General features: G+C 61.2%; 1 protein-coding gene across 2 annotated transcripts; it reads right to left on the bottom strand.

The window, feature by feature from the left end:
• Positions 1 to 2,802: 2,802 nt before the first annotated feature.
• Positions 2,803 to 18,021, bottom strand: ASB1 (ankyrin repeat and SOCS box containing 1). 2 transcript variants are annotated; one of them, XM_053919302.1, is made up of 5 exons: positions 17,827 to 18,021; positions 15,866 to 16,007; positions 14,396 to 14,698; positions 8,798 to 9,183; positions 2,803 to 8,030 (listed from the first exon to the last, which is right to left on the bottom strand). In XM_053919302.1, exons 1-5 carry the CDS (start codon positions 17,873 to 17,875, stop codon positions 7,903 to 7,905), a joined length of 1,008 nt encoding a protein of 335 aa, XP_053775277.1. In that variant the 5' UTR covers positions 17,876 to 18,021; the 3' UTR covers positions 2,803 to 7,902. The 2 variants fall into 2 exon arrangements, with proteins under 2 accessions (XP_053775277.1, XP_053775278.1); XM_053919303.1 differs by lacking the exon at positions 14,396 to 14,698.
• Between the last annotated feature and the right edge of the window lie 2,379 nt (positions 18,022 to 20,400).

Below are 20,400 nucleotides of genomic sequence, written 5' to 3'. Positions count from 1 at the left end.
CATCGCTCACCCCGGCCGACGACAGCCAGCCTCGGGGGCTCCCGTCTGCAGGTTAGAGCCCCGAGGCCTGCCCTCGCCTGGAGCCTTCCTCGGCCTCGACCCCCCGCCTGTGGGCCCGGAGTACACACTGCCCCATTGTGTGCCCGAGCCGGGCTGGCCCGAGGCCAGGCGCGCCCGCTATTACACGGTTTTCAAATCCCCCGTTTATGCGCTTGGCTTGGTAGCTTTGGGCTGATGTTGTCCTTAAGTTCACAGCCGCTGAGTCTGAGCGAACCGGCAGGGAAACACAAGCACGGGACAAAGCCTGGCCAGGCTGCCCGGGAACAGGTGTTTCCCATCTACTCGCCCTGCGCACTCCCCCAGGACCGGCCGGGCCCCGAGGCGTCTCAGCAACAGCTCGGAGGGAGTGGGCAGGCCGGGCCCAGCTGGGCAGCCTCGGGGCGGCTGTCTCTCAGGTGCCCTAAATCCAGCAGATCGGAGCCAGGCTTCCCGCTGCCCACTGCAAGGGACAAGCAGGAGCCCCGAGGCTACCAGCGGACAGAGCGAGGGTGCAGATGCACCTCACACCCCCAAGCCAGAGTGTCAGACAGCAGCCGTTTTCGCAGAAAGGCACCGAAAGGGCTGAGTGGCACAGCAAACCGATCCACGGGCAAACCCAAGGGTTTTGGAGAAACTGCCTTCCCTTGGCAGAGCAGGCCTGGAGCAGGCCAGTGACGGACGCCTGCCTGGGGGACAGCATCTCGCGTCCTCCCTCCAGACCCGAGGCCTGCACCCAGGCCAACATCCCAGTGCAGCAGGGTGTCCCCCAACGGCCCAAGCGCCTCAGTGCGGTGTCCTGCCTCAGCCACCGAGCCAGTTCCCTGGGCACGTGACCAGCGAAGCCCCACAGCAAAGCCCCTGGACTCCGAAGGGGACCCTGTGCCTGCCAGTCAGGGCTCTGCCGTCATTGTCTGGAGACTTCTACCAGGCTCCTCTGACTGTGTGTTTTGTGAGTGAAGCCTGATGGGATGGCAGAGCACAGTGCCAGCGAGGGCTGGGGCGGGTGGGCAGCGTGGGGGCAGGGGCCCCTGCGAGGGTCTGCATTGGGGCTGCTGCATTGAATAGAAAATAAAAAAACACTGCAATGGGTCAGAAAACCACAGGAAAAGCCCTTTTCCTGCTTTTCGAACAAGGGGCCTGTGTTCTCACTTGGCACTGAGGCCTGCAAAGGTACAGCCGGCCAGGCCTGGCGACTGGGCGCACGCTGGATGCAGAGGAAAGGCGCCCCTTTGTGGGTGCAGGCATCGGGGGCCAGGAGAGACCATGCTGCCCGCCGGCCAGTGTGCTGATAAAGGCAGGGGAAGACAGCCGGTGCGGGCAGCCACCCGAGAGCCGGGGCAGAGGGTGCCAGGTCCGCCCGCAGGCTGTGCAGGGAGGAGTGATGCTGTCCTGGATGACAGGCACTTGGCAGACCCTCCTGGGAAAGCAGGGGCCACCTGGGGCTCCGGTCCTGGGAGGGTGGGCACGGAGCCAGCACCTGGCACACCCAACCCCGCACGTGTCTCACTTCGGGCTGGCTAGGTGACAGGGCCTTCCTTCCTCCGTCACCCCCTTCGTCAGGAAGCCCCTGCTCACGCACCCTACGGGTGGCTCTTCACCTTTTACTGCACGACTTTCTTCAGGCAGAAAGGCCCCGAGACTTCTACCCATGGCACCTGTGTCCCAGCACCCATCTGCACTTTGCTGTCTCCTCGGTGGCCCAGCTGTCCCTCCCAGACCTTCCCCGGTGGGGGGGGGGCTGGGGCCCCCGGCTGGGGCTCCGGGCCTGTGACCTCCGCAGAGTGCAGCGTCCCGTCTGGGTCCGTGCAGGACAAAGCCAGGCCTCACCCCGGAGGATGAGACACCAGCCCTCGCAGGGCCCGTCCCCCAGATGTCCCAAGACAGATCAGAGCTGGGTGACAGGTCAGGGTGACAAAGATGTGAGGGCCTTCGGGGGAAAAGGCACATCGTTTCTAGAATCAAACCAGACACACAGGCAACGACCTGTGACGGCAGACCCCACACCTCCCTCCCTTCTGTCCCCTTCCTGGTCACAGCTGCATCCAACTCCCACATGCCCCCCCACGCTCACCCCCGAACAGCCCAGCATCCCACCTCCTGTGAGCCACCCCTCAGTAGACTGGGGGCTGTGCAAGGTGCTCAGCCAGCCCTCCGCCCGATTTGCAAATGAGGTACACAGAACCCAGAGCAGACGACCTATGACCTGCCCTGTGACCTGCCCGGGCAGGAGGCTCCGCAGCAGGGTTTGTGGCCGGCCGTGCAGAGCCCACAGGCCCTCCTGTCTGCCTCCACGCAGCTGCACTGGCTCCCAGCACAGCCTTCCCCAGCCCCCCACCCCTGGCTTCCTCCTCCTGCTTCCTGGAGCCCCAACAGTTTGCAGGGGTCCTGGACGCCTGCCCCCGCCCCCAGAGCTGGGCAAGAACTTGGCATCCTCCTGCCTTCTCGCCTCCCCTCACAGCATTGCTTCCTCAGGGTCGGAGCTGCCTCCATTCACCTGTTTTCTTGTAAGGTTCTGAAACTGTTTTTTACAGCCGTCCTAGTGGGTTCACACCTTTTAAATGAGAATCCCCTGCATCCTCGTGGGACTTCAGGGAAGAGCACAGCAGCAGCCCCGTCTGCCTGTCCGCAGGCGGAGGTGACGGCCATGTGGGTCCTGAGACAAGGAGGTCACCTTTTCAGTGGGAGTGCGGAGGGAGGGGAGAGGGGGAGGCATGAAGGAAATACCTGAAACAGCAGGTAAGAGACGAGCTAGGGAGCCACTGGGAAAGGAATAAAGGTCTTTATTTAGCTCATTCATCCTGGGTTCACCCAAATGAACAGGGTTCGCCCTGTCCCCCACCCCCGTCACAGTCAGTCTCGTGTGCCAGGTCCAGAAACGAGGGTCTTGCCCGCTGTCTCCCTACCTCCCGCCCCGCAGAGCACAGTAGGGACAGTCGCCTTGCTTGAAAGCATGGATTTCAAACACTTTTAGGAGCATGGATTTCAAACACTTTTAGGGGCGCACATTCTTCTGACCAGAACCCCACTGTGTAAAAAGGGCTCTTCCAGCCGCTGACATCTGTGCGACCTTCCAGGTGCCTCCCCAGAGCACCAGCGTCCCCAGAGCAGGTGAGACGCCTGTTTCTGACGAGACCTTCTCTCCGGACCGTCGGAAACCGCCCAGGGAGCCAAGGCTCCCACCTGAGCCGCAGACACGGACATTTCACTCGACCACGAAATGAAGGCACCGGAGGAGTCACGGGGGAAGAAGGCATTTATTAAGGTCACAGTAACACACAGGAAACTGCCCGTCGTGCTTCTGCGAGCTCCCGCCCAGGTGCAAGTGCAAGAGCAGCGGGCCCCGGCCACTGCGCCCGAGCACACAGGACGAAGCCGAGGGGTCGCCGAGGCCTGCGTGCCCCTCCTGCTCAGGCCATCCCCCGGCACTGTGCCCGGGGCCGGCCACACCTCACCCGCCGCAGGCAGAGGACACTGCTGCCCACCCCCCTGCAGCGTGCTGCCGTGTGGCACACAAGGAGCGGTCCCCAGCCACCACACCCACTGGGTTTAGGCACATCCACACGTTACTTGGTAGGGATCCGAAATCAAAGCCACTGAAAATGACGCCCCCCGCCTCCCCGACACGGAGCAATCCCTTCTAAAGCAGCAGAGGCCGACCTCCACCCCGGCCCACTTCTGCACCCCATGACCCACCCAGGCTGCATGGGACACAGTCTGCCCATCGCTGCACCTGGAAACCAGCACGTGCCTCCCGCAGAGGTCCCCTGGGACACGCTCCCAAACCATGTGTGTGCGTGGCAGCTCTTCACTCCACTCCACAGGAGCCAGGTGGGGGCAGGGAAGGGAGACTTCGGGGGCCGGGTGGCCGAGGAGGCTCCTCCAGGAGGGAGATCTGAGCTGGTGGGGAACCCAGGACACTCAGGACCAGTCACTGACCGCCGGGCAAGTGCCCAAGGCCATGGACACAGAAGCCCACAGCCCCAGGGACTGAAGACCCCTGGGCTCCGTGGCACCCAGGCCTGGGCTCAGGCCACTCCTCTCAGAGAAGCCACACAAGCTGCTTGGGAGAGTCTCTGATTCAGGAGCGGTCAGCAGGCCGATGCTCCAGGGACGCCGGCTCTGTCCTCGCCAGGACACAGTGCACACCCCTAGCACGGCAGGGGTCCCGGTGCCCCTCCCCAGCCAACTGGCGGCAGCCACGCTACGAAGCCCTTCAACAGCGTCCAAGCCGTTTGCAGAATCCAAGGGGAGTCCCCCGTCATGTAAACACACACAGGAGCCGGACGGGGAGGCGTGACTGCGGGAGCCAGAGGTGGGCAAACCAGAGACGTTCTGCAGCCTGACAACTGGCAGCCAACAGTTTGTCCTGCTGCCGAGACTTTCTTTAGAAAACAAGAACAATGCCTCCGTTACTCCCTTCATCAAAGGACACTTATCACCCAAATTAGGAAGGAGGAAACCTCACAGTAAGAGACAACCCTGCGGGTTGGACAGACTTGACTTCGCAAGTTACTTAACACGTGTCCTCTGACCCGGGACCTGCACAGGGCCCACTGTGCCAGGTCTGTGCTGTGGGCCCGCGACCCTCGCTGCCCCAGGGGGCACAAGGTCAAGCCCGATCCCCGAGGTCACAGGCTCTTACAGCACCATCCTCAATCACCTTGAGTGCACGTCCACTGAGAGAGGAGGGACAACGGTCTCAGGACAGCAGGTGACGTGCCACAGGCACTGTTCAAGGACAAAGTGCTTCCCATGCGTCCTGCATGTCCCCACACAAGCCCCGCAGGACAGGCACGGCCGCGCCCTGGGGGGCCGGCCTTGCAGACCCGGACCTGCCCCGGCACAGCGCCCCTGGCGGGCAGCCTGCGCTCGGCTCCTTCCTGGGCCTGCCGCTCCTCTCTGTGCCTGGCTGCATTGTTTGGGAGAGTCAGTTCGCAGAACATGGAGATACACCCGAAGCCATGGCTCGCGGGCCTGGTCCCAGAAACGCACACTGCAGCAGGACATCGCCAACAGCCCCTTCTCTCCGAAAGGGCCCGACGAGCACGTGGACCGCGGCGCAGCAGACATCACAGCAGAGCACCCGAACTAGCGTGCTGCTGCCTCGGCCCCTTCCCTGGGACACAGCAGGGCGCACGCAAACACAAACGTGTCAGTAAATGATATGGAAGGCACGAACGCGCACCACGGTGGGTTCTGGAACCAAACCCCCACCCAGGAAGCCAGAGCTGAGTTCTCAGCACAGCTGACCCCCAGCCCAGCCCCCCAGCCCAGCCCAGGGCCCGAGTTCGGGACTGTGTGCAGCAGCCGGCAGGTGGCAGGAGTGCAATCGGGACATGCCTGGGACCAGACGGGCCGGGGGGGGGAGGGGGGACACTCAGGACCCCCAGGAACAGGCTCCAGGGCCAGCCGGGCACGGCCCCAGCAAGCCCAGCCACATCCCCTGGCCGCATGGGGCTCGGGGGCCCAGGGCTCAGGCGCACGCTCTACAGTGCTCCGAGGGAGCGCCCCGCCCTGGTCTGCAGCCTGCTCTCGCCCGCAAAGGAGAAGGAAGCTTTAGTCAAGGGCCTCTCCAAATACTGCCTTCGGACCCACGTCGGGCAGCTATCAAGTTCCCACCCAGGCTGAGCCTCAGCGTTGCGGGGGTCCTGAGGCAAACCACTCGGTTCTGGCTGAGCCGAGGGAGCCGCCTGCACTCTGCAGAGGACGCACTGAGGCCGCAGCCCCCGAGCAGCCCAGAGGCCGCACCACACACCTGGGGCTCCTGGGCTGCCAGCGTCCCCAGGGGCTGCTGTCCAGAAGGTCCAAGAGCAGAGCCACCCTCTGCCAGGGCAGGGCTGGGAGGGCGCCATCCTCAGTAGGCAGGCCACGGTGGAAAGTGCCCGGTGGGCAGATGTGGGCGCATGTGGGTCTGCACCACGGCCTTCCCGGGGAGGGCCTGGGCCGACGGGCAGCAGGACAGGGCCCAGAACTGGAAAAACTCAACAGGAGGCAGCACCCGCTCCTGAAGCCCCCTCAGCCCCACCAGGAGGCTCTGAGCCCTCCCCGCCCAGCACCAACGACGTGAAGCCCACCCAGAGGCTGCATCCACCTGTGGACACTCCGACTTCCCTACAGCCCTTGCTGACGTCCAGGCAAGCCCTGCCTCCCCACTGCCCCTGCCCAGCCACAGCCCAGCTTCAGTCCTGGTCCCCCAAGAACACACCTGGGCCCCAGCCGCAGCCGCTGCCGCTCCCGGGGCTGGAGTGGAACGGCCTTCACTAGCACCCACCGCCCACAGGGCCTCACCCTCTCACAAGTCTCTCCTGACTCGGCAGGACCAGACCCGAGCTCAGCCGAAAAGGCCCCCCTCCCTCAGGAGCAGCGCACAGCCTGACCTCAGGCCACATCTGGTGACAGCCTCAGGTCTGCAATGACTGCATCCCCTCTGAACCACACAGGGCTCCCCCTCAAGCCCCACGCAAGGCAGCCTGGCCCCCCAGCTCAGAACCCACCCATGGCACGGGCAGTGTGCTTGGAATTCTACCCTCGGGCCCCAGAAGACCGGCTCCAGACACTGTCGTCAGACCAAATCACATACCGACGTCAACGATGGAATCAGCCCGTGTCATTAGTGCAGTTGTTACAAATTACGCTTCTCCTGCTACAGAAAACCAGACACAGATTTGACACCTGCCCATCTCTAAACACTTCCACGGGTCAGAATCATCACAGATCCGTGCCATTGCCCTGTGGCCTCTAATTACCAGATGTGGTTTCCCTGGCAACAGCAGCACCCGGAGGGGCAGCCTACACCTAGCTGTTTAGCCCAGGTGTGAGGGAGCCCCGCCCACATCCCCAGATGTCAGGTGACAACTGCTCAGCTCTCTCCCCCATCAACCCCCCAGCAGGCCAGGGGAAGACCCGCCCTCACTGCCACCCACTTTCTTAGGTTCCGAGAACAACTACGAAGACATCAGGTCCAAAAAGGAAGAGCAACTGACCCCCACAGGTGTTTGGTCCACTGGACACAAGCAAGTGACAGCTGGACCAGTGGTGTCCGCGCTGTGCGCAGGGACTGGCCGAGAGGCCAGCTGCGGGCCTCCCCGCCGGGACCGGCAGTGAACGCTGCTGGGCAGCCCGGGACAGGCAGGCGAGCTCGGCCAGGCCCCCAGTCACTGGTGTCGGTGAGCCCCCCAGAGGGAAGTGGCGGCGAGCCAGGGACCTGTGGGCTGGAGGCCGAGCACGGTTGGTACCAGATCAGGCACAGCCCTGGGGAACCCAGACGGCCGCCTTCTGCTTGTGAATGAACGTAGACGGGCACCCGAGACGTGAGGCCTGGAAACCCTCCTGGGCTGGAGAGAGCAGGGCCATCCACCCCAGGAGCAGCGCTGGCCTGGCAAGGAAGGGCGCACATGCGACAGATGTCACAAGTCGACCCAGGCGCACGGGAAAAACTAGCAAGTTCGTGAAATGTATTTCTGTACTCTATACTCTTTTACCAAAAATTCCCTCGCCACTCGGTGTTAGAAGGACAACCAAACAATCAGATCGGGAAGTGAAGACGCAAACAGAAGCTCTGGGAAGTGCTGGGGTCCCCCTGGGAATGCGGGCAGCCTCCGGCGCAGCCCACACCTGCTCGCGGGCCAAGGCCGCTCAATCACATGTGGCCATGAAAACCCAAGACAGACACTCAGGAAGAACAAGGGCCCCAGCCGGAGACTCCTCAGGGGGACCACAACGCAGAGAACACAGCCGCCGGCCCTGCTGAGAGCCCGGCGAGCCCAAGTCAGTCGGCACAGGGCACGGCTCAAGGGCCGGACGCTGGCCCAACTTCACCGCAGACCACTTCCCCACGCTGCAATTGGCCGCTGCCCTTGACTTCTACTCGTACAGCAGGAACTTCTTGATGGGGTCCGGCAGCGGCAGCGAGGGGATCAGATGCAGTCGGTATTTGCCGAGAGCTCTTCTCACGGCCACACGGCACAGGTTCAGCAAGGCCCTGGGGACACCTGGACACCAGGGGGGTGGGGAGAAAAGGAGAGACAGAGGTGGGGGATTAATTCCCCTCCTAACTCTGAAGACCCAAGGCCGGCTGTGACCGACAGGCACAACAGCACAGAGGCGCTCTGCCAGCTGCCCGGTTTTAGAGCACAGAGCGTGAGCCCTGCTGAGAATCCCTCCTTGCCCGGGGCGCCAGCTCACAGTGACGGTGTCTCCTCGCCCATGTCCTTCCCCAGACAGAGGAGAGCTGGCCACAGAGAGCTCCCAGCCTGTCAGCTCTCAGCCAATCCCAGAGGCCCCAGGGGGGCCGGGACCCGCCCCACCAGCTGCAACCTCACTGCCTATCGCAGGTGAATTCTTCGCGTGCCAACAAGCACGCTGTGGACTTCCTAGCAGAGAGTGGGCCTCTCCCCCAATCCCAAGCCAAGGGAAGGAACGTGGGACCCAAGGAAACAGGCTTGCAACTTGCTTAAGGCAAACATTTAAAAATCAAACAGAAGTGAAAGAATTCAGGGCCACAAAGCAGAACAAAGGGGCAAAGAGACCATGACTTCAGGAACCGGGAAAACATGTACTTTTATAGATTTCCTGGTATCAACTACTGGTATCTAGAATTTTAAAGGAGAAGACCAACCCAGAAGACTGTTCTGGAAAATTCCCGGCCCTAACCGCGGGTCTGACCGGCTGCTTCATCAGAGGGTTTTTTAAACGGGCGCGACTTGGTTCACCGCGCGGGCCCGGACAGAACACGGGCCGGGCGGACTCGGGCCCTTACTTCTGGCCTCTTTGAAGAGCTGCAGGGCCTCCGGGTCCACCTTCCTCCTGCCTCGGGCCTCCGGGCCCAGGGACTCCCACCTCACCAGGCTCAGGTTGGCTCCGAAGTCTATGAGCAGGCTCACGAAGGCCGCCTCGCAGCCGTGCCGCAGGACGGCGTCCATGACGCACCCGGGCGAGCCCCTGGAGAAGCCCTGCGTGTTGACGGGCCCGTTGCAGTTGAAGTCGGGGTCCGCGCCCGCCTGCAGCAGCAGCTTGAAGCACTGCAGGTTGTGGTAGGCTGCGCTGATGTACAGGGGGCAGACCACCAGGGAGGTGAGGCGCCGGGAAAAGGGGGGCCGGATGTCAGGAATCGCGTGGTGGTTGATGTCCACGTCTGCCCCGTACCTACAGGGGACACAGGGATAATCAGACCTTGGAGGGGACGCACAGAGCGTGAGAGCCCAGCCCAGCTGCAGGCAGCAGCGGTTCAGGACCCTCGACCCGCACGCGGAGCCAGTGAGGGACCCCCCCAACCCCTCCCAGACTCGGCCTCCCACAGCCACTGAGAGGAAGACGTCCAAATCCATCCCACGACATCGCCAAACCGGTAACCCCGGAACTCGATACAGGCCGCGCACCTACTAAAGCGTACAGAAAAACGACCTACTAATTTCTCTCCTGCGTGTCAACTTAAGCTTCAACAGCACGTCAGCAAAGAGCACCCAGACACGCAAGGACGTCCGTGCCCCGGCCTCACGGGGCCCCGGCCAGAGCAGAGGGGCTGTCCCGACATCGGAGACCCGATGAGCGTCTCCCATCGCAGGCAGGGGTCTAAGGAATGAACCATGACCATCCTACAGCTGCGAAAGCAGGCGTGTGACAGAACCCAGTACTCACTCATTTAAAAATACTCAGAAAAAGAGTAGTTGACAGGCGTCTCCCAGACACACAAAAAATACGTCCTCAACCCAGAAGTCGGCACCTTACCCAATGACAACCACTGGGCTTTCCCGCAAGGCCAGGAACCACACACTCCCCCCCGCTGCTGACTCGCTGTTTTTAAAGGCATTAAAGTAAACAAAGTAACTGTTAGCACAATTAGACAAGAGAAAACAACTGATGGAGAAGACAAAGGAAGAAGTAAAACTTTGTTTTCAGAGGCTGTGACCATGTCCAGAAAACCCTAAATAACCAATGAAAATACAACTATCAAGCAGCGAGAGGTTCATTAAAGGAACATAAAAATCGGCACTGGCTGGTGTGGCTCAGTGGCTTGAGTGCCAGCCTGCGAACCAAAGGTCGCTGGTTCGATTCCCAGTCAGGGCACACGCCTGTGTTTCGGGCCAGGTCCCCAGTAGGGGGCATATGAGAGGCAACCATACATTGACGTTTCTCTCTCTTTTTCCCTCCCTTCCCCTCTCTCTAGAAATAAATAAAATCTTTATGCTCCTTTTTTTAAAGGAATGTAAAAATCAATAGCCTCCCTATCTATAAACAAAAATAAGTTCAAAGATAAAATGGGAAAGGCCTCCTTTACCACAGCAAAATAAATTTTAAAGTGAGACAGGTAAGCATAAACTTAGCACGTGTCCAAAACTTGCCCGAGGACAACTGTAAAATAAAGCTGACCCCGCACGTGGGCCCGACCCACACAGGCCCGCTGCGGTGGGAAGGCAGCCTCAGACGGCGGGCGGCGTCTCGGCTGTGAGGCTGCTCTGCGCCGTTCCACATCTACAGAGGTTGGCATCTGCGGGGGTCCCGGAGCCAGCCCCCCCCCCGGGGACACCGAGGGACAACTGTAGTTAAGTTTTACAGGATTCAAAAGTCACACTTGGACTTCAGACCGCACGGGCGTCAGCGCCGCTAACCCCGTGTCGTTTAAGGGTCCAGTACTTTGCAGAATGGACTTTTAACCACGTACATGCACGGGGTGGGCACACGCAGCTTTCCAGTGCCGACGCAAGGGAGCGACACAATGATAAATAACACGAGAGTAAACTGTGTCTTGTGTGCGCACAGCTGTAAACCCACTTCTGCCCACCCGGATGCTGTCAAGTAAGAGCGAGTGACCCCCAGGGACCGAGGCAGAAGGCAGCGCTGCCACCTGCTGTGCCCTGGCGAGAGGGGGGTGCCACCCGCTGTGTGCTGACCCTCCGGGCAGCGGGAGGCTCCTACAGCCCCTGGGGTGGGCATCCTCATGGGTCCCTGAGCCAAGGCCCGTGGGCTCGCGAGGACAGGACTCTCACACGGGCAGGGCACCTACAAACCTGGCTGTAAAGGACTCTGCAGGGAGCGCCTTCGGGACCCCTGCCTGGGACTGGCCCTTGTCACTGCACGCAGGGACACTTCCTGTCAGGCATTTGGAGTTGTCCCTGGCCAAGCACAAGCTACCAATCTGGGCCACCTCACTCTGAGCAGGGGCCGCCTGCCCGGGTCTGGGGGGCCAGCGGCAGGGTGAGGCTGGTTCCCTGGGGGCAGTGCAGAGGGGTAAACGTGCTCAGGGTAAGACACCGGGCCCCTCACTGCTGGAGAAGAGAACGGCACACCCGTGCGGTTGGACTGCAGATGCCAGGGCCTCCGCAACTGGGGGTGTGAGCAGGTGCCGAGACGCAGGTCGCACCCAAGCCTGTCCAGCAGGGGCCCAAGGACAGCGACACCCAGACCCCTCCTGCCTGACCCTGGTTCCTAACACATTCTCCTCGGAAGGACGCCAGGACTCGCTAGCGAAAGGACGGACCCCAGGGCCGAGGCAGAAAGGACAGGCTGAGGGTGTCCTGATACCTGAGCGAGCAGGGAACTGTCCAAGCATGACGCAGACGTGCCGGAAGGCACAGAGCGGGCTTCCCAGGCTCCCGGGCTCCCGGCAGCCAAATCTGAGACTACCTAAGCGTCAAAACAGCAACAGGATTACCTACGGTGAGCTCCCGGGTGTTCGGGGAAGCCGAGTCTGACCCGACAAGGAGCAGGACACGTGGTGGCAGACTGCTGCTGCCCAAAACCGCTGCTAATTACAGAGGGAGGACGACCCTCTTGCACTGGGGACTCGGCAGACACCACGTTAACCGAAAAAGCAACACCAGCACCGGCGGTCACAGCAGCCACCGAAACCACGTGCACCCGACAGAACGCCAGGGAAGCGCAGCCTCAGCCCTGGGTCTGCAGGTGGCAGTGATGGGGCTGAGGGCACAGCACCGGTCCCATGCCTTCCCCAGATGACTGGCCACAGGCACGGGCCCCCAGTCACGCCAGCAGTCCCCGTGCTCCATGTGTCCTGTGGAGCCGGCGCTGCCACACAAGGCAGCACAGGTGGGGAGAGAGGCCGCCTCTAGACCTGTGTGCTCACGGGACCACCAGCCCCCCACTGAGGCCACCGTGGGCACCATCCGACACTCAAACGCCAACATCGCCCTGAGGCATCCTGGGAGGGACGAGGGAGACATTCTGGAACACACACCAAACCAAGCAGAAACTCCACTTCCCACACTCAACCAATTAAGGAAAGGAGACCTGGGTTTCAAGCACTAGTGTTTTTTTTCCCTCGTTCTTAGGGGTCTGTCATCCAAAATGTTTGCAATTTGGGGCAGTATGACAGCCCCGCATCCACTCATAAAAACATACTGGATGCGATCCAGTTCATTTTAATCCTGAAGATTTTCCAAAATTCCCCCTGCTTTTAGTATCACTGGCAAGGAAGCCGGGGAAACTCGGTAAATCAATACACGTTTGCACACAGAGAAATACCACTCACCTTTTTTTTAAAAACCTCAGCAGCACCTACCCAGGGAATTTATAAGACACAAAACGGAGGTTTACCTGCAGGTCCAATGGTTAAAAACGTAAGAAGAAGGAGAGAGGAGTTCTGCGTACCGTGAGGCGACCGCACCGTGCAGCACGGCACACGGGGACGGAGGGCCCTGGTAGGAGGGGACCGGCGGATGAGGCAGGGGGCGTCCACGCTGCGCCCCTGCCCCGCCAGTCAGCTGTCCCTGCAGCAGACACCACACTCCCCAACAGCGCAGTGCAGGCAGCCCCGCGGTGCCCCTGCAGCAGGGAGGGGACTGATCTCGACGACCGCCCGCCCTTCTGAAGGTCACACCTGACTCCACACACGGCAGCTGTGCGCAGCCAGCAGACCGAGACACCCCAGAAGCCCCAGGGGTTTCTGGAACCGGGGTGAAATCTCAAGGGCTAACCCACCCCAAACCATTCCGGGTCGGGGACGACTCGCGTGCTCCCCAAGTACGGGGCTTGGGCTTCCGGCCAGAAGCCCTTCTCTGTCACCTGCTAACATGACAACCGCATCGCCCCACTCGCCTTTCCAGATGCCAACTTCACAGCCAGACAGACAGAAAGCCTCTGACGGAACAAATACAGTCTCAGGACCTAGTTTCAAACCCATGTTCTGTGCTGGGCGCGGGGACGCCAGGTCCCTGCCCTTGAACTGCCCCACCCACTGCAGCCCGTCCCCACGGAACTCTTGCCTGGTCCCTGGACACCGAGAACCCGCTCCCTGCACTGCACTCTGCCCGCCCCCAGAGGGGCCACCTCCGGAACCAAGGAGCGGGACGGGAACCCTGGGCGGAAAGGAGCCACTGGGTGGACAATGGGAATGCGACCCGGCTCCCCACAGGGAAAGGTCACCAGAAGTCCAATTAAAGGAAGACCATAAACCACCCAAACCCCGAGGAAGAGAAGCAAAAAAAGCACAGGCCATGACATATATAGATGTAAAAGGAATAGTTAAGAAACAAAAACAGACCTACCAGCAACTACAGCACGATACTTTTTTTAAAAAAGCATCCCAGACAGTCAAATAACACAGGTGGGCACCAGGGAACGACTCGGACCCGGGAGGACTGCAGCCAGCAGCTGTGAGACTGTAAGGAGCCTCTGGAGCCAATAGGTTTTTCCCTCAGCAACCTTTTGTTCTGATAAAGATCAATGAACAAGAACTTTTACGAGCTAAATTAGCATCCGAATATGGAAAGCAGAATCTCCCAGAAATACAGGGGACACGCACCTCCTCGCAGCAGAGATCAGACGCTGACAGAGTCTCGGAGGTCTGGGCCAACCCCGTAGTTAGAAAGAAAGAAAAGAACAACTTCACCGAGGCCACCACACTGCGCCCCGCAGGCAAAACACCCACGGCCACACAGCCCAGAGGTGAGGATGGAAACCAAACGCTTACGTTATCCGAACACAACACCGTCCAATTAGATGCGACAAGGATGGAGAAGACATCAATTCAACTTCACCTACTTAAAAATGAGGAGCGCGCTCAGTGGCTACGGCCAAAGCCACAAACAAAGGCCAACTAATAACCCTGAATGCCCACGCTGTCTGTCCAGAAAGCAGTGAACAAGTGCTGAACTGGAAAGTTATGAAATAAGGGAAAATATTTTTAAATTTAAAAAAAAGTAGCAATTAGTCAGTAAAAATAATAAGAAAACTGAAAAACCGAAGAAGTAACTCTTAAATGACTCACAAAACAAACAAACCCCCTGACAAGTCTGCTGTGAGAGAGAAAAAGCAAGCAGACTACAAGGAGCCAGGCCTGGCAGACTAGCTGTGCCCGCGGAACCGCCCCCAGGACCACGCGCTGCCCCGCGGTACTGGCCTGATGAGGGCCTGCAGGATGTCGGCCCTGCCCACCCGAGAGGCGTGGTAGACAGGGGTGCTGCGGTGGTGCCGGCTGCCGTTGGGGTCAGCGCCCGCCTCCAGGAGGATCTGGGTGCTCTCCAGGTGCCCGTTCACCACGGCCACGTACAGGGCCGTCTGTCCCTTCACATCCACCAGGTCCACCTCAGCCCCCTTCCGGATCAGGAAGTCCACGCAGTTCCCATGACCGGCAGTGGCTGCGATGCGCAGCGGGGTGCAGGGCAGCCAGCCACAGCACCAGACAGACTTCTCGTTGATGCGGCTAGGAGAGAGCACAGGGCAGCCAGCAGTGAGGGCGGCGTCAGGAGACCGATGAGAGGCCCCGCCTGCTCTGGGACGGGACCGGGAGGCGGAGGGCAGGGGCCAGCCCATCAAACAGCCACCCTGGGCTGCAACCGTGCTTCGTGGGAGCTCTGCATGCAGGCGTGTGCACGCACTCACCCTGCTGGGCCCCGGCATGAGGCAGGATGGCAATCAAGGGCCCGTCCCACAAAAAAGAAACCCGCCCTGGCTGGAGTGGCTCGGTGGACTGAGCACCGGCCTGCCAACCAGAAGGCTGCCAGTTGGATTGCCAGTGAGGGCACATGCCTGGGCTGCAGGCCAGGTTCCCCGTAGGGGGTGCAGAGGCAGCCACACATTGATGTTTCCCTCTCTCTCTCTCTTCCCTTCCCCTCTCTCTAAAAATAAACAAAGAAAAAAGGAAAGAAACCCTCTGGGAACCACCCACAGAGGTGGAATGAGACGCGGCACCTGCCCATGGGGGGGTGGGGGGGAGGCAGGACGGACAGGAAGACAGGAAAAGCAGCAAAAGCAGCACCCTGGCAGGGGAGTCCCACATCTAGCCGAGGCTCCAGTCTCTGACCCACTAGCCAGCAGAAAGCACCCCTGAGAGGAGACTCTGAGCTCTCCCTGGTGCCCCAGGTGGGGAGAAAGGACAGCAAGGCTTCGCTGCAGGGAAGGACGGGAGGACTGGGCAGGCAAGCGGCAATCGCAGCCCCCAGCACACACACGCCAGCGTGATGGATGACTGGGGACCTGAGAAGTCAGACAAGCGTACACCAGGAACGACGTCACGTACGGTCCACTAGGAGGTTGGGACCCCGGGAGGACCCTAGGACTAGGAAGCCGGATTTCGGGGCACAGCTTAGGATAGAGCCACGAGAGCTCTTCAAAGGGCGGGGGTCACCCGCTACTGAAGAGGGTGATGGTGCCACCTCAGTACCATCAAGCAAGCCAACACCCAGAGAGGCCAGAAACCACCACAAAACATAAAGGTCAAATGACAGAGGCGGACTTGAACTTAGTCCTGCCCGCACCACCCAGCCGTGTGCTACGAGTCTGACCTGCTCCTTCGGCTCCTTCGCTCCCTGCCCTCTACAACGGGACCGCAGGCCCGACAGTGCGCTCCCCAGCCGGCAGCGAGGCCCACCTGCGGTAGCTCTCCTCCTGCAGCAGGCTCCGCAGGGTCTGCAGGTCCCCCACGTAGGCGGCATCATGGAGCCTGGTGTCCTCACAGTGCTCCAGCGGACGGTCACAGAACTGCTCCCGCAGCCACTCCTTCAGATTGGGACCTGCGCTGGAGAGAGGCTCCTGTCAGCTCCGGGGTCTGGCCCACACCAGCCAGCAGGGGGCACCACCTGCAGCGACACCCCCCCAGCCCAAGAAGAAATCGTTCACATGCTCTAGAAACTTCCAGAGCACGGACAAATATGGGAAGTTTCCCTTAATAAAAGTAGCACATATCTGACACAGAACCTAACACAAATAACAATTTTAGAGATGTTGGTGGGATGGGGGACCGTGAGCCAAACCCACTTAACACGGACGACCCTAAACCAAACAAGGGCTCTGTGCGCAGGAAAGACGCCGGCCCGGGGTGCCTGCGCTCTCCCGTGACCAGGCACCCGCCCCAGCGCTGAAGTCGCTTGTTATATTCCAGTCAGACAGACCTGGCAGAGGCGAGACACAGAAGGCCACAGGCCGCTGCACAGGCTGCAGGGCTCGTGGACGTTCGGGCCACTTGCCCAGGTCAGCAGGCTGGCATCGAGGACCCCATGGGGCCGCCACCCACGCCTCCGCTCCAGCCACCCCGCAGTTTCACCCCCAGACGTGAGGAAGCCCGAGGAGGGGGAGTGAGGCTGAGAGCGTGGAAGGTGAAAACAGACAGGTGAGTGGGAGCCACGGCGTCTGCTGCGCCCTCCCTGGGCCTCACGTCACCCCACCACCTGGCGCGGCGCAGGGGCCCCTCCTCGCAGGGGCAGCTCCAGACCAACAGCCGCTGCAGGTTTGCGTTTTGCTGCTCGGCTTCCCCAGTGACAGCAATCACCCCACGGAGCGCATCCGCATTAGGTGGAAAACTCTGCGGCCCTTCCACTCCCAGGCCTGCAACCCACTATGCAACTCCCACTATGTGTGGCCTGGGGCGGCGCCAGCCCGTCTTCCACAGGATGCCTCTCCGGACTGAGAAGCGGCTGTCGGCCCTCTTTTTCCAGCTGAACACCTCTCGTTCCACCCCTCACTCACATGAGATGACATCCCGGCCCCCAAGGTCCTGGCACTCCCTGGTGTCAGATCCAGTACCAACCAAAGCCCAGGACGCAAGGGGCTTTGACTTGTTCACTGAGATGTCCCAGCTCCAGCCAGGTCCAGCCAATTCTGGGTCCTCGGTGACCGACTGCGTGCTGAGGCGAGGGAAGGAGGGTTCCAAAGTGCTACTTGCCCTGGTCTCCAAGTCAACATCGTATCTTAAATCAAGGTGCACTTAAGAGTAACAAGTTTCTCGGTTTATTTATTAGTCAGGACGAATAAGCTCTTTGGAGGGATATCTCTCCCAAAGACACCCAGGAGCATGTAAGGCCCAGGGCACAGAGAAGCGGTTGGTACACAGACAAATTCAGACAAGAGGCGAGGGGACCCCGCCGGAGGGAGCCGATCCTGAACCCCAGGGAACGAGGATCGGCCCCAGCATACCCACACGTGTGGAGCAGGGACACTTCGGAGGGAGACACTACGTCTGATGGCTACTTTGGGTGGTGGGCGTGAGCCCTTCCAGCGGCCTAAACAAAGTGCCAGAGCTGCCGCCTCTGCCGGCGGTGCCGGGGCCGGGCGTGCTGTGTCACTGACGGTGCTATCGCCGCAGGGGCAGGTGGATCAAAGGCCCCTGCGCGCCAGGGGGTCCGCTTCTGGGGCTTTCCTGACCGGCGCCCGCAGCGCCGGAAAGCGGCCCGTGTCCTGTGTTTACAGTTGGGTCCTAACGGGCTGACAGTTAAAACGCAGGTTCCCTAGGAACGGAAACCGGCGCAAGGGCTTCCCACGAGCCCGAGAAGCGGGGTGACCGCAGCTGCCGGCCTGACAGGCCCCCGGACGAGGACGCGGCGGCGCGCACGTTACCTGCGGGCCCCGGTCCGGCCCGACCGTCGGGGCCGCCGCCCTCCGCCATAGACGATCCGACCTCCGGCCCGTCCGCAGCCCGCCTCCCCGGCCGGAGCGCGCCCCGCCGACCGGAACCAGCGCGACAGCGACCACTTCCGGCGCCACGGCAAGTAGGTCGCGCAGGGGGCGCGACTTCCGGGGAGCGCGCCCCTCCCCCTCGGGCGTCCGCAGCGCCGCGCAGGGCTCCGGGGCCACGTCCGGCCTCGCTTCCCGAGGGGAGCGCGAGCGAGCGCCGAAACCCGGGCGCACCGTCGGTCAGGGGCGCGGGACCTGGGCGCAGTGGCGGCGCGCGCGTCGGGGAAAACGAGCTCGCCGGGGGCGGAGCCGGACGCGCCAGTCCTGGGAGCCCCGGTTGGTCAGGCCTGGCCCCGCCCCCGCGGAGAGGGCGTGGCCGCCTGCCTGGAGGGCGTGGGCGGGGCCGTGGGTGTGTCCCGGGGCGGGAGTCCAGCGGGAGGTCGGCTCGCGGGATGGCTGGTCCCCAGGAGTGGCTGTGGGGGGAGGCGTGCGCCCACAGGGGCGGCCCGGCTCCACGTGTCCGCGTTCAGCCGTGGGCTCGGAGCAGCCCCGAGATCGTGGACTTGAAGCTGCGGGACTCTCAGCTCTGTTCCCCTTGGCAGGCTGTGTTGGAGGGGTACCGCCGCTCAGGGCTTCTTTAATGGGGTAGTCGACGAACGCTTCCCCAAAACCCCTTGCACGAACTACTGTTAAACCACGCATATTGAGTTGGTGCTTAAGCAGGGGTTCCCTTGGCTCCTTCCACGATCCCCGCCCGCAAATCAGACAGCATGCCTAGTTTCTTCAGGAGGAGGAGCCTGGGGCCCCAGGGGATGGGTGGACAGGGAGGGAGCACGGAACAGGTGAAAGGCGGCTTTGGATTTGAGAGGTGAAGTGGGAGATACTGCGTGGGGGCATGGGAGGGACCTGACCAGTGTGAGGCTGGACCCCCCAACAACTGTGCATGTGACTCGCTGGCCCTTCTTGCATTGTAATAACAAGACCAGGCTGGATGGAGTAAGGGGAGCCACAAAGACGGGAACTGGTATCCTGCGCTGAGCCAGCCCAGATGGCCTGGGTGGCACCACCCTCGCTGTAGACCTGGTCTACACCCTGTCAGGTGTTGGTGGGGGGAAGGTGCTTCGTGCATCGCTGTTTGGACTTGATAACAGCAGAGTGCACCCTTGGCACTAGGACAGGGGTGACGCCCACAGTCCCACTCTGCAGGGAGGACGGGCAGCCCAGCACACTGGCCCCCACCAGAGCTGCACACAGAAACATCTGGGAGCTTTGAAAATGGGAGCCTGGCCCTGGCCGGGCAGCTCAGCTAGTTGGAACATCGTGCCCATACACCAAAAAATTGTGGGTTGGATTCCCAGTCAGGGCAGGTACCCAGGTTGCAGGTTTGACCCCTGGCTTAGGGGGCAAACAGGAGGCAGCGGAGCGGTGTTGCTGCCACATCAATGTGTGTCTCTCTCTGAACCAATAAAGCATATTCTCCGTGCCCAACAGAGGATGGATAAGCAGCACGTGGCCCATCCACACGGGGGAATAGTACTCAGCCTTGAAAAGGGAGGACATTCTGACACCTGCCACAACACGGATGAACCCTGAGGACCCTGCGCTGCGTGAAATAAGCCCGTCACAGAAGGACAAGTGCACCGAGGTTCCTAACGTAGTCAAATTCACAGAAGGGTGGGTGCCTGGGGCTGGGCGGGAGTGAGGAATTTTTTTTAAGATTTTATTTATTTTTAGAGAGAGGGAGAGAAACAAAATGTGTGAGAGAAACTGACTGGTTGCCTCTCACACACCCCCAACTGGGGACCGAACCCACAACCCAGGCAGGTGCCCTGACCAGGAATCGAACCAGTAACCTTTCAGTGCACAGGCCGACATTCGATCCACTGAGCCGCACCAGCCAGGGTGAGTCATTGTTTAACGAACAGTTTCAGGACGAGGAGATGATCAAGTTCAGGAGCTCGGTGGCACTGCGGTGTGAATATACTTAACACTCCAGAATGTCGTGCACTTTACAAAGGAAAGACGGTACCGTTTATTATGTCTATCTTTACTACAACAGAAAAAGGGGAGCCTGCCCCCACCCCCGTGGTGCTGGCGCAGTGGGTCTGGGGTGCGGCCTGGACCTGGACGTTAAGATCTCCAAGGCTCCCGGGTGACTCTCACACGCAGCCCGGCTGGGAACCTGCCTCTGGCTGCACAGCCCACCCTCAGGACCTCTGCCCAGAGCGGGCTCCGTGGCCCAAGCAGGGGTCACTGTGCCATGCCTGGCTCTGAGGCAGCTCAGGGGTTCCCGTCTGTTGGGGAAGAACCTGAGGCTCCAGTGGGTCTGTGACATCCCCCTACTTCTAAGTGCCCAGTGGGCCCAGGGCAGTGCCCTCAACGCCAGCAGGTGCTGGAAGTGGCACTAACGCCGCCCCATTGTGAGGTCAGGGACCTCCGGCTGTGCCCAGAATGCACAGTGGCCGGGATGAGACTCAAGCCCTGGCTAGTCCAGCCCTGCAGCGTCTCTCCTCAAAC

Source organism: Desmodus rotundus, chromosome 2, assembly GCF_022682495.2.
Source record: "Desmodus rotundus isolate HL8 chromosome 2, HLdesRot8A.1, whole genome shotgun sequence".
NCBI lineage: Eukaryota > Metazoa > Chordata > Mammalia > Chiroptera > Phyllostomidae > Desmodus > Desmodus rotundus.
The sequence above is the reverse complement of the archived record's forward strand: the minus strand, read 5'-3'. Positions and strand labels throughout refer to the sequence as shown.